This window comes from Littorina saxatilis, linkage group LG5 (genome assembly GCF_037325665.1).
Source record: "Littorina saxatilis isolate snail1 linkage group LG5, US_GU_Lsax_2.0, whole genome shotgun sequence".
NCBI lineage: Eukaryota > Metazoa > Mollusca > Gastropoda > Littorinimorpha > Littorinidae > Littorina > Littorina saxatilis.
In genome coordinates this window covers 15,587,232-15,599,734 of record NC_090249.1, presented here as the reverse complement: position 1 = coordinate 15,599,734, position 12,503 = coordinate 15,587,232, and the positions used below count along the sequence as shown (strand labels likewise).

General features: G+C 43.8%; 1 protein-coding gene across 1 annotated transcript in view; it reads left to right on the top strand.

Annotated features, from left to right (window-relative positions):
* Positions 1 to 11,438, top strand: part of LOC138966390 (phospholipase A-2-activating protein-like) — a 37,729-nt gene extending 26,291 nt beyond the window's left edge. The window contains exons 7-12 of the mRNA XM_070338611.1: positions 1,137 to 1,294; positions 1,655 to 1,874; positions 2,665 to 2,829; positions 6,571 to 6,687; positions 7,137 to 7,280; positions 8,402 to 11,438. Of these exons, the coding sequence (XP_070194712.1) occupies positions 1,137 to 1,294; positions 1,655 to 1,874; positions 2,665 to 2,829; positions 6,571 to 6,687; positions 7,137 to 7,280; positions 8,402 to 8,955 (1,358 nt within the window). The 3' untranslated portion in view covers positions 8,956 to 11,438. The remainder of the gene's footprint in view (positions 1 to 1,136; positions 1,295 to 1,654; positions 1,875 to 2,664; positions 2,830 to 6,570; positions 6,688 to 7,136; positions 7,281 to 8,401) is intronic.
* Positions 11,439 to 12,503: the final 1,065 nt, after the last annotated feature.

Below are 12,503 nucleotides of genomic sequence, written 5' to 3'. Positions count from 1 at the left end.
CGGTTTTGCGATCGACATTGGTCCGAAGTGTAAGGCCGATCTCTGTGGGGACGAAATGCCAACCAAAAAAGCGAAAGTTGTACAGAAATATCGGCAAAACTATCAAATCAAGTGGCGGTGTCTGGCAAAATCTAAGAAGAGCGAATCACATGTATTTTGGTGAACATGGAAACAACAAAAACACCAAATTATGTTTGGCAAAACATAAGCCTGCTTCGCATCGAGGTTATTTGACCGAGGTCTCTACTTCGGCAGAATCTCTCAGACCTGCGAACCGATCTCTCGCTACGGTCAGTCGCACCAGAGACATAGATCTATGTAAGTCTATGGTCGCGCTCATCAGTGACTTGCGCTGTTGCCGAAATTCAAGTCTTTCTGAGTCTAAAACTGATCTCCATTAATATTTCTCCAATATAGCAAAGATCACAGTTCTTTGCATCGAAAAACTTAAAAGAAAATGTTTAAATGAAATAAACGAATCGGTCCTCTAAATTTAAAGGTAGCTTCTGGAGAGTGTTATTATGACTGGTTTTAATGCAGGATGTCTGATATGACAGAATGTAAGGTGGTTTTGTTCACATGCATCTTGACTGTAAATAGTCAAGGGGCGGATTAGGAAAGGGGGGGGGGGACCCCAGGTTGTAACCCCCCCCCTGTGGCTTTTTTGCTCCGCCCCTGAATACTGTGTGTTTTTTTTCGATAAAGTACACTTGTCTTTCTTAACTTGCATTATTATATATCAGGTGTTGTTGTGGGTTTGTGTGTGTGTGTGAGCTTCTGTGTGTGTAGTACAATACTGTTAACCATGGTTATCATAAATTTTGTACTTGTTTTGCATGGTAGCGCGTGTTCAAACGTGTCGTTTAATTGTTTTCGAGCTGGTTTATGGTTGATACAAAAGATTACTGAAAGATGCCTCAAATTACTGAAAAGTACCAGTTGCATTCCTGATTTTCATTTGGGGGGGGTAAACAGGTCTGGTGCATGTGCAAAAATGTTGAACGGTATTGACAAATGAGGCAAGTAAAGGAGACGAGAAGGAGCTGTGAAACTCAAATTTGCAGCAGGAGGAGAGGTGGAGCAGAAAATGACACTTTTCCTGTGAACTTTTCGGACATGTTACTTTTTGTTTTCAGGTACCAAAGAAGGACAGACCAAGATGATAAAGCAGGGTGACCACGTGGAGCTGTACAGCTGGGACCGAGCGCAGACCAAGTGGACCAAGATTGGCGATGTTGTCGGCTCTTCCGGCGGAAACCAGGCTACCTCTGGCAAAACCCTGTTTGAAGGAAAGGTTTGTACATGCTTTGGTGCCCGCTTAATTAAAATGAAGGTGCAGTCAAACCTGCCTTTGCAACTACCTCTCAAAAGCCCACAACAACAATCCCAAGGATCCCAGAAATGTTTCCTTCTTTATAATTCAACTTTCCATAGCAACCACCTGTCTATACCGACCACTTTGAGTCGGTCCCTGGCATGGTCATTATAGTCTGGAAGTGGATTATTTTTCCATTTTGACCTTGCACTTGTACTCTATGATAAAGACAAGTATTTTTGTCTCTTTTTTTTTTTACACAGGAGTATAGAAAACTATTCTTTGTTTTTTCTTTACACAGGAGTATACAAAACTATTCTTCTCTCTTTCTGTTCAAAGGAGTATGACTACGTGTTCAGTGTGGACATAGAGGAAGGCAAACCGCCGCTGAAGCTGCCGTACAACAGGACGGAGGACCCCTGGCACGCGGCCCAAGCTTTCCTGCAGCGTAACAGCCTGAGTCAGCTATTCCTCGACCAGGTGGCCAACTTCATCACCACTAACGCCAAGGGCATCACGGCCAGCACTCAGTCTGGCACCGTTGCCGACCCTTTTACAGGTAAGATGACGTGGGGTGGAAGTATTGTGGTGGGGGGAGGGGAGTGATGGAGGAGATGCTGTAAAACTTTTTTTTTTTTAATTTAAGTTGGGGGGGGGGGGGGGGGGGGGGTTTCGGGGTGATGGAGGATATGCTGTAAAACTCTTTGATGGATTTTTTTAATTTAAGTTTAGGATGACAAATGCAATGTGTCTGTTTAAACAATAATGAAATAATATCAACAAACTTTGTGTCTGTTTATTTCGCTGTACTTTCTCTTGAATGGAAATTATCAGTGGAGGCTTGCGAAAGTAGAAGAGAGAGATCAGATTTGTAACAGGGGAGGAGGAGGCCTCGATTTTGAGGTTTTCATGTTTTGAACCACGGAAGGCCTTATTTAAAACTTATTTTTCTCCGTTTCAAGCAGAGGGATTTGGGGAAGGAATGTGCATTTTATTGTTGATGGAAAATGTGTCTGAACCTTTCTTATCTTGATTCACAAAGGTGTTGAGATGATCCTGAGAGGAATTGTCAACAGATGAGAGAGAGAGAGAGAGGCTGAAAGAGGGAGTCATGTGAAGCAACACACATTGTGAATCATACTTGTCACTGATGGGGTTATATCGCTTTCAGGACAAAGTTTCTCCTTCAGGAGGTTCAAGAAATGAAAACATTGTTTGAAAAAAGGGATTATGCAGGTGTTTTTATTTCCCATATCTGCTTGGAGGATGTGATGGATATGATGACGTGTACGAAAGAGTCTCTTCAAACCATAACTAAAACCTCTTTTACTTGGCACACACACACACAGGGGGAAGTCGTTACGTGCCTGGTTCTGTAGGCGGGGCTGCTGGAGATTCTGGCAAGGTGGGCGGAGCTGACCCGTTTACTGGTTCCAACAGCTACCAGCCGTCGTCTGGCTATACATCCTCTTCCAACAGTTCCGGAACTGCCTTCGGTGCTGACCCATTCACAGGTACAGTGCATCTTCACTCTAGTGCACCTCAATGTAAAGCTGCCCTGCTGAGCATTATTTTTCATTTCATTTCATTTCCATTATTTTATCATCCCATTATTTAGGTTACTTCCTCCCGAAGGAAACTTAGCAGCAAACAAGTGTCGAGCTATCCAGTTGTTTGCATGTTTAGGTGGAATCAGTCATCTGCACTTATTGCAGAATGGCAGAGGTCTTTCACATGCAACTGTGGTGACATGGATACCGCCTCTGAGTCTGCAAATGGTTTGAACGGTCACATGCCTAATCTGGCTTTTTCTGTCTGTACAAAAAGGGAGGAAAAGTTCCTCTCCAAAACTGTATATTGCATTGTGCTGGAGAGGTGTCCCACTGGCAGAATAAAAGTTTGTAGCATGTTCTGCCGAAGAGCAACAGTTTGTTTTCATGGTAATATTTTGCTTCTTGGATCACAATTGAAGACCCTTATCTTTCTGCATCATCATTTGCTTCTCGTTGATTTCATATTCCCAAGCTTGTAAGTCTTCCAAAATGTGTGTACATGTACTTGAATGGTAGATGTTTCGTTAAAGCAAATGACTTTACTTTGACCAGCACTAGGGTTATGATGTTCACCTGTAATTGTAAATGGGTGGTACCAAATGGCTTATCAGTGCAAAGTCTTGGACTTTTTGAAACTAAATGCCTGACCATCGTTGCCACATCTCTGCCAGCTAATCTTATTTCCTTCACCAGATACAAAGTTATGCTGCCAATGGGAGTATGCTGCCTTCCAGGAAAAATTATGGAACAGTGAAAAATAACACCTGCATTCTTAAAGGCTGCCATATTCGTAGCGTTCATTAATTAATTCATATTGTTTACATGTGCCAATAATGTTATAAAACTGTACCTAAGGGGATATATTAACGATTGGCTGTAGCTTTCGAACACAGAAAAAATTATTTCAGTATTGCAAAGTGGTGTTGATAGTGTCGAATGTAAACAGAACAGTCTCAAAGTGAAAGTGGATGTTTTCCGGAAATTGCGCAGGCGGAAATATACGATCTCTCACAGCACATATTCGCAAGAATAAGGCCACAGGCTTCAGCTGACAAGCTACAAGTACATCTAATTTTCTAATAGGCCTATGTACTCACGTGTCCAGCAAAACTTTGGCGAGTTCAGTATCCCCTTTGTACTTGGTTCTCAATTTGAAGCGATGGGCCTCTGACGAAAACAATCTTTCTTTCAGCGCGACCCAGCGCTGGTGCTGCGTGGTGATGAAGCAAGGAGTCCACTTTCTCTTCTCAGCAGATTTAGTGGCCTTGACAGCTTTAGACGGGTTTACTTCTATCTTTTTTGCCATTGTACGCAACCGCGCTTTGACTGTCTCCGACGCCATCTTTGGTTTACGAAACGTCACGAAGTGACGTCAACGGTCTAAAAATAGCCCAAGTCCTGGAGAACTGTTGCTAAACAATGCAATAAAGAATTGATTATTTCTCGTAATTGGTAAGGACTTCAAACCTAAAACTTTGCAGTAAGCTTAATTTATACATCCCTGCAACGATTGAAAAAGCACTGGAAGTAATTAAACTAATTAAATAGGACTATATGTCAGCCTTTAACTTTATGTACAGTCCAATGCTTTACAAGGCCTGAGAGCTGTGAGCATCCTTTTGTGAAAGAAGTCCTCCACTGATAGACCAAAAGTCTGAGCTCATGCATTGTTCTTTTTCTTTCATTATTCTTTCCTTCCCACCACCCCACCCCCATCCATTGTTCAAATATCGCGAGGAAACCGTCCAGACGTGCTTGAATAATGAGAAGGGGAGAAGATTGAGTGTCTTCGCTGAATTTTTAATATTTTTTGATTAGTGGACAAGCTGTGTTTTTGTCATAGACCAAATAGCCTGGACCGCCAACTCATCACGTGACCCTTCGAGGTTACGACTCTCGACTTTCAAGGGCGCGTCGTGTCCGGTTTGAAAGGCGAGCGATTCGAAGACAGTGAAAAGAAAGCACGCTCCAGTTATTTGTGACAATGGGAGGTGACAATGAACTGGATTTTCCAAAACTCCAAACTAAACTTAACAAAACTCATATGCACTTTTGCTGAGTTTATTTTAGCATTTTCAGAACTTACCTCGGCAACTTCGTCCATGTTTACAATCCACACCGGATATCACGTCCCCCTGATTTCTGAAAGGCTTGTAAGCGTAGGTTCCTAAATGCGAGAGGCCGCTACCTCGTAATAGAGAGAAAGAGCGGAGAGAGAGCTAGTTGGCGGTCCAGGATAAATGGTCTATGGTTTTTGTACTTCTTCTTCTTCTTCTGCGTTCGATGTTGATGGCTGTGCTAAATCCTCAGACCAGTGGCTGCCAGGAAGTCCGCAGTCTTGCGCAGTTCGTCGGCAGGACCCCAGAGTTTGGCTCCAACACTGGTTTCTTCTTGCCAGAACTTCTGGCGTATTGTCTCTAGATGGGGGCAGTTCTGGAGAATGTGCTCCGGAGTTTGCTCTTCCGAGCCACATTCACAGTGTGCGTCATCCGCAAGGCCCAGTCTCTTGAGGTGTTTCTTCAGTCCACAGTGCCCTGTCCTTAGACGGAAACTGGTGGTTTGGCTTCTCCGGTCTAATTTGTTGATGGGGTCTTCCTGTGGGTTGTAGTCTCCGTTTCTCTTTTTCCAGTTTTCTTTCTTCTTCCGTTGTAGAAGAGTCTTGGCTTCTTTGTACGAGGTGGAGTTGTTTGGTTGGGGAAGTCTCGCACCTCCTTTTGCCAGCCTGTCCGCTTCTTCATTGCCGGCAATGCCGACATGAGCCGGTATCCACTGGAGCACCACCTTGTTGTGTTGAGACAGGGTGCTGAGGCAGTTGTCGAGTTGCCTGGTGGGGAGGTCAGTGGGGCCAGACAGAAGGGACTGGAGGGCGGACAGGGAGTCAGTGAGGAGGACGATGTTTTGCCGACTGCGGTCTTCCCCTGCTGCGTGCTCTGCTGCAGTGATGAGGGCGTGGAGCTCGGCCCTGTAGTTCGAGCTCAGGTCACCAGCTGGGACGGAGAGGGAGGTGGTGGTCCCGTTTGGGCGACGGATGTAGACGCCACTGCCTCCATTCCTTACAGCGTTCTCTGAGGAGCCGTCTGTGTAGACGTGAGTCCAGGTGCAATGTGGGTAGCGGTCCTGGATCATCTCCATGGCGAGGGCCTTCTGGACATGTGGTGACTGTTCGCCCTTTGCTGTCAGTCCTGGTACATCTGTTCTGACTTCATGGAAGCTCTTGCGTGGGGCCCAGACGTCTGAGACGAGTGTCTCACAGCAGCTGGGGTCAGCTTCCAGAGCTTCAGCATACTCCGTTTGGAGGTCCTTGACCTGATGTTTGAGGCTCTTTCGTTTCAGCCTGTTCTTGGTGCCCTTGTTGAGGTTTTGGTGAAGTGGGTGAGTGGTCAGTCTCTTCATCTTCTCTCCCTGGAGGACAGCTTTGTACTCTCGTCTGTCCTCGAGTGGTTCCAGGTCTGCTGTTTTCTCCATTTCTTGGATGGGTGTACTTTTCATGGCACCGAGGATGATCCTTAGCCCCATGTTCTGGACTTTGTCCAGCTTTCCTTTGTTGGTTTTGGAGGCAGTGGTCCATGTTGAGGAGGCGTATTCCATGACCGGTCTGACAGCGCCTGTGTAGACCTGTTTCAGAATGCCAGAGTTTGGTTTTTGTACAAATGAAGCAGATTTATTTGCATTGTGTACTCATATCTTCCCTTTACTCTGCAGGTTCGGGGAGCTATAAACCAGCAGGCGGACAGCCAGCAGCAGCCAACCCAGGCAACAACTACTTCCCTGTGAAGAATTTCCTTGCGCTGGATACCGGCAATCCCAAACAGATCCTTGGTGAGTACAGCTTCTCATGGAAAGTGGCTGAGGTGCATGTGATAAGCTTGTGATCAATGTTGGTGAAGTATGTGTGTCTGTGTGTGTGTGTTTGTTTTTGCTTGCAGCTGTTATTCTACCTGTATAAATTGCTCAAAAGAGTTATAAACTGTAACCGAAATGTAAAAAAACAGCTGTTTACTGGACTTCATCTGTAACTGAGTTAACTTTTTTTCGTCTTTGTTTTGATACATTTATCAAGACTGCTTTTCTGACACTAATTTTTCTGATGCTCACAGAGTTCACACGAGCTGCTACAATTATATCTGGTTTACATTTTACACTGAAAGTTCTACTTCATGTGAGAAAAAAAATGAGCGACGAGGTGCTCATCCTTAAGAACTACTCTAAACTTGACTGTTTTAACTTTTACACTGGAGAGTTTATCGTAATACTTTGTCTTTTTGCAGGCAAGCTGCAGGAGTTCAACAAAGTGATTCCAGCAGAGAAACAGGTGGATGAGGCGGCACTCAACAGTCTGGAACAACTGATGGCTGGCCGGCCGACCGAAGCCAGCGTGGCCGCACTTCAGCGCATTCTGGAATGGCCAGCTGGTAGGGGGAATGTTCATTTCTTTTGAGAACAACTTTATTTGCAGAATAATTATTGTTGGCTTTGGTCCTTTTCATCAGTGTTAATAGAGTCTGTACTTCTGACTGTTCAGGAAATGTTATGAACTCCTATGGATCATTACGCGATCATTACCTCTCCGGCATTTTGCAAGCGAGCCACACGATCTTAAGATAAGTTCCTTTATCTGTTAATGTTTCATACGTGTTTGTCAGTCTTGTCTACTTCATTTTTTGAGTCACTTGAGAAAAAGTGACTCTATGTAATCGGTCAGTGTTAGTCTGTCCGGCCGGCCGTCCGGCCGGCCATCCGGCCGTCCGTCCGTAGACACCACCTTAACGTTGGACTTTTCTCGGAAACTATCAAAGCGATCGGGCTCATATTTTGTTTAGTCGTGACCTCCAATGACCTCTACACTTTAACGATGGTTTCGTTGACCTTTGACCTTTTTCAAGGTCACAGGTCAGCGTCAAAGGAAAAATTAGACATTTTATATCTTTGACAAAGTTCATCGGATGTGATTGAAACTTTGTAGGATTATTCTTTACATCAAAGTATTTACATCTGTAGCCTTTTACGAACGTTATCAGAAAAACAAGGGAGATAACTAGCCTTTTCTGTTCGGCAACACACAACTTAACGTTGGGCTTTTCTCGGAAACTATAAAAGTGACCGGGCTCAAATTTTATGTGAACGTGACTCATTGTGTTGTGAATAGCAATTTCTTCCTGTCCATCTGATGCCTCATATAATATTCAGAACTGCGAAAGTGACTCGATCGAGCGTTTGCTCTTCTTGTTTTTTTTTGTTGTTTTTTTTCCCAAAACCTTTGGGTCAACATACTGGTAAATGTAACGTGTTTTTTTGCCAATAATAAACGTTCCAATGACCTACCATTCTTGTTTGGTTTTTGATTCTGAATTTTGGAACGTTAGCAGTCTGTTTGTGGATTTTTGAACTACTATGGACTTCTTTCATTTCAAGAAAATTGCCTAATAAGTCAGTCCCTCGTGTAAATCTGTGTGACATGCTGTTTATAAGTGGAATGTGTCTGATGTATCTTTCTCTTAATTAGATTCTATTTCTGGTCGACATGTGATTTCAGACAAGCTGTTCCCGGGGCTAGATGTTCTTCGTCTTGGAGTTAAGCACGCGATTGTATCCCGTCACTTCGCTCAGCTGCCCGACTTCCTCACCTTCCTCTGCCTGAACCTGGTTCCAGGCTCCTCCACACCAAACGTCATGCTGAGTATCAGAGCCATCGCCAATATGTTCAGCCAACCAGAAGGCGTCAAGCTGATGACCGACAACCAATTACAGGTGCTGCCGGTGCTGACAGGCTGCGAAGGGGTCACCAACAAGAATGCACAGATCGCGCAGAGCACGGCTGTTCTGAACTTTTCCATCGCCGCAACCAACACGCAGGATTTTGAACGCAAATCTGAGTGTGCCACTGCCGCTGCTACACTGCTGACGAAAGAGCTGGACAGCGAGGCGGTGTTCCGTTTGCTGGTTGCCCTGGGAACGCTGTGCCACGGAGACGAGATGTGTCAAGCTGTTCTGCAGTCTGTGGACTTTACCCCTGTTCTGCAGAAGCTTAGAGAGAAGTCGGACCTCAATAAAGTCATTGAGTGTGCTGACATTCTCCTCAAGTCGTGATGCTCTCATTTTTTATGTCTTATTCCTTGGATTTTTGTTTGTGAAACGAAATAATTGCTGTGAGCTGATGCATGGTGAAAATGACTTTTGTGATTTTTGAGGATTTTTTTTTGTAGATCTGTGTAAAGTTAGTGTTAGTAAGATGAAATAACACAAGATTTTTATTAGAAAAATAGTAAAATATTAATATGCAATGTGTAAGTTGGTAGATTTTTATTTGTCAAGATGAAAACATTTCAAAGCACATGTATGACTGATTTGTGTAGCTGAGTGGATGGTCTGGTTACAACAGAAACTGCGAAAGGAGTGCATAATAAAATAATATACACCATTTGATAGACTAAACTGCATTCGATTGTTGGTGCTTGATGTTTTGACAATTTCAGAATTGGAGCAGGGTGATAGCTCAGTAAATAGCACTGCTGGCTTTGAAACCAGTTTGTCACTAGCTTTGCGGGTTTGAATCCTGGATTCGGCGAGGGATATATATATCCCAGAGTCAACTTTGTGCAGACTCTCCTCGGTGTCCGAACACCAACATGCGCACTCACGCACACAATAAAGACTCCCAGGTTCACATCAAAAGTCTAAGGGCTTGGAAAACATGAACAAACGCATGCAGGAAGCAGTCTGAGTTTCCACGAGAATAACATGACAGACTAAAATTACATTATCTTACCTTTTCTGATCAACTTACAATGTTGGATTTGCTCGCTTTTTTTTCACAAAGTTTAAGTGCTCGCATGAACTGCCATACTTCACATAAAACATGTAAATGTACAAAATACACAACAGTTTAAGTTAAAATGAAATGACTAGTTAAGAGAAATAGTTCCTTGCTTTTTTATGTTGGGTGGGGGGCTGTCATGGTAAATGTTATGGAGCGCTTTTTTGTCTGAAAATGTTGAAAAGTTTTCATTTGCATTTCATATTTTTTGTGAATAATTTTATTTTGGAATGGTATGCTTTAAAATATGTACATAGTTATCCCTATTTAAGGTTGTAGTTGAGTACATGTTTGCTCATGTCTCCATAACTTTTGGCAGAAAGTCATAACTGATTGAGAAGGAAACTTATTAAAAAAAAATGGAACAAAATAATCAAACAACCGAGTCATTATACAATGTATGTCCCATTGGTTTTGTGCTGCCGTATCAACCAGGCATGGGAATTGTCCGCCGAAAGGCGCCGAAAAACCAAAAGTTTCCGCCGAAAAAATAAATGGGAGAGGCAAAATGGTTCTGAAAACTGAATTTAATGGCAAATTTGGAGCTCAGATGACACCTAATTGCACAATTTGGGTTCTTTGGAGAAAAAAAATGTCCGGGGGGGCGGACCCCCCTAGTAAGGCTAAGCGCTTCGCGCCGTCAACTTTGATATTACAGCAGTCCCTGCAATGTACGGCCCCCGGCATGAGCGGACACCTGACATGTACGGACACATTTGCTCGGCACGGAGTGTTTTCCTTCTATATTTGCCCCCCTCTTAAACAGATACCTGCAAAACGTGGACGCGGACACTCATTTTCGGTCCCAACAGCAGGTCATACCTCCAATGTACGGACAGACCATCGTCAAATTTTCACCACAACAAAATCGATAACAGAGCAGTCCGGCTCTTGGTACAAAGATCACAGCCGCAATGGCGTGACGACAGTCACTGGTAACTTGAGCGCACCTGTACCCATCAGGAGGGGGGTTAGTTTTGGTCAGGAGTGGAGTACATGCGAAGATGCAACATGAAACTGCACTGTGCTCTTTATTCTTGTCTGTTGGACGTAAACAACAGAAACCACAGTCGATGAAGGTCCTGAGCGAAAGAGAGTGAAAAACCGGCCACAGTTCTCAGCATCGTGTGTCTGTGTGTAACCTCTTTCATTGACAAGATACTCTTGTTTCCCCTCAGCCTTGACCAGTGAGTCGGTTGCCTAATCTGTGAACCCTTCAGTTGTCTTGCTTTGTCAAAAGTTACACAGTCAATTGGTTTTGCTCTGAGTGAACAGTTGGAGCTGGCCTCTCTGGCCACAGCCCCAAACAGTACATGGCTGGAGGGAGTGAGAGAGAGAGGGAGGGGGGGGTGGAGGGGTAGCTGGCTAAACTCTGTGGGGTGTCCGGTGTCACTGCATGTCAGCAGGAAGAGCATTGGACAGAAATAGAGAGGTGTACTCTTCCACACAATTTCCAAGCATCAGTTGTCACGGCTTGGGGTAGGCATTAGTGAGGGAGAGTGGGAGCTGTGTTATGTACAGTGTATTTCCGACTGAAGAGTGAAAAGTCACTGCCATGCCACATGATCGGCATGCAGTCAATAAAGCCAGACAAGATGAAAATAAATTACATGATTATGACATGCAGCTCTATCTGCTGCTATTTATTCAAACTGGTTTTCAAGCTTATTCTTGCAAAGCATCTGCACACGCTCCTCTGTGCTGTGTTTGTGTGGCTGCTTTCGTATGTCAGTGCATGGTGAGTGTGTTCACTGCCTTGAGTCCCGCAGTGGGACACTGCGGTTATGAAATTAAAGGCCCCTCCTGTTTTTGGAACCGCAGGAGCTTTCTAGTTTGCTGTTAGGTAGATTTTTGGTTCCTCTTTCCTGTCATGCTCTCTTTTTCTTCATGAATTCTTTTCTTTTTTCTGCCTTCTTGCTCATTCACCTGTATTTTTTCCAAAAATCTCTTCTCTTGCCGCTTGTCTCGCGATTCATGTATAGTTTAATCTGTTAGTGTTCTGATGTAAGTCCAGCAGTAGATAGGTTAAGCCTATTTTAACATACTGGAAACTGGTAATCTTCCAGTAGGTATTAATTTAGTTTTACTAAAGCCTGCTGGGACACAAGTAATGGGTTAGTGCATTTGTAAACAGGAATCGCTTGACAAGTGGCCCCCTTCATCCCCCCCTTCCTCGTCCTGATATGGCTCTGCGTAGTCGGCTGGACGTTAAGCAACAAATAAACAAACAAACAATCTTCTTTTCAACACTTTTCATACAAATCATTTTTACAGAACGTTTGAAGAAGTATTAGGAGTTTATTGTTTAGTAGCCACAAGAAGTGATTAGCATAGACTCAATCCTGTTGTTTGTGTGTCTCGATCTGTGTGAGTGTATGGGGGAGGGGGTGGTGTGGTCACCCCTCCCGTGACCGGACACCTGCAATGTACCGACTATGCTATGGCCCAAGGGTGTCCGTTCATGAGAGGGACTGCTGTACTTACAAATTTTCAGCCGTTTTTACTTTTTTCAATTCCCATGCCTGATCAACCAGATTGAATTATATGACTGTGTGATTTTTTGCTTTTCCTGATTTTCTCTTTTTTTGATTCATGTGCTTTTGAAATTGTGTTGGCTGTTTGGAACATGTGTGTAGATGTATATGTATTGGCAATATGTTTGGAGGGAAAGAAATGAGCTGTTTTTCAATGCATCGAAAATATGATTGTCATGAATGTGAAGTAAAGTTTGTTTGTCAAAATCATAAGTTTTTTTTCTTTTAGTGTGTGTGGTGTGTGTGTTAGTTTGTGTGTGTGTGTGTGTGTGTGTGTGTGTGTGTGT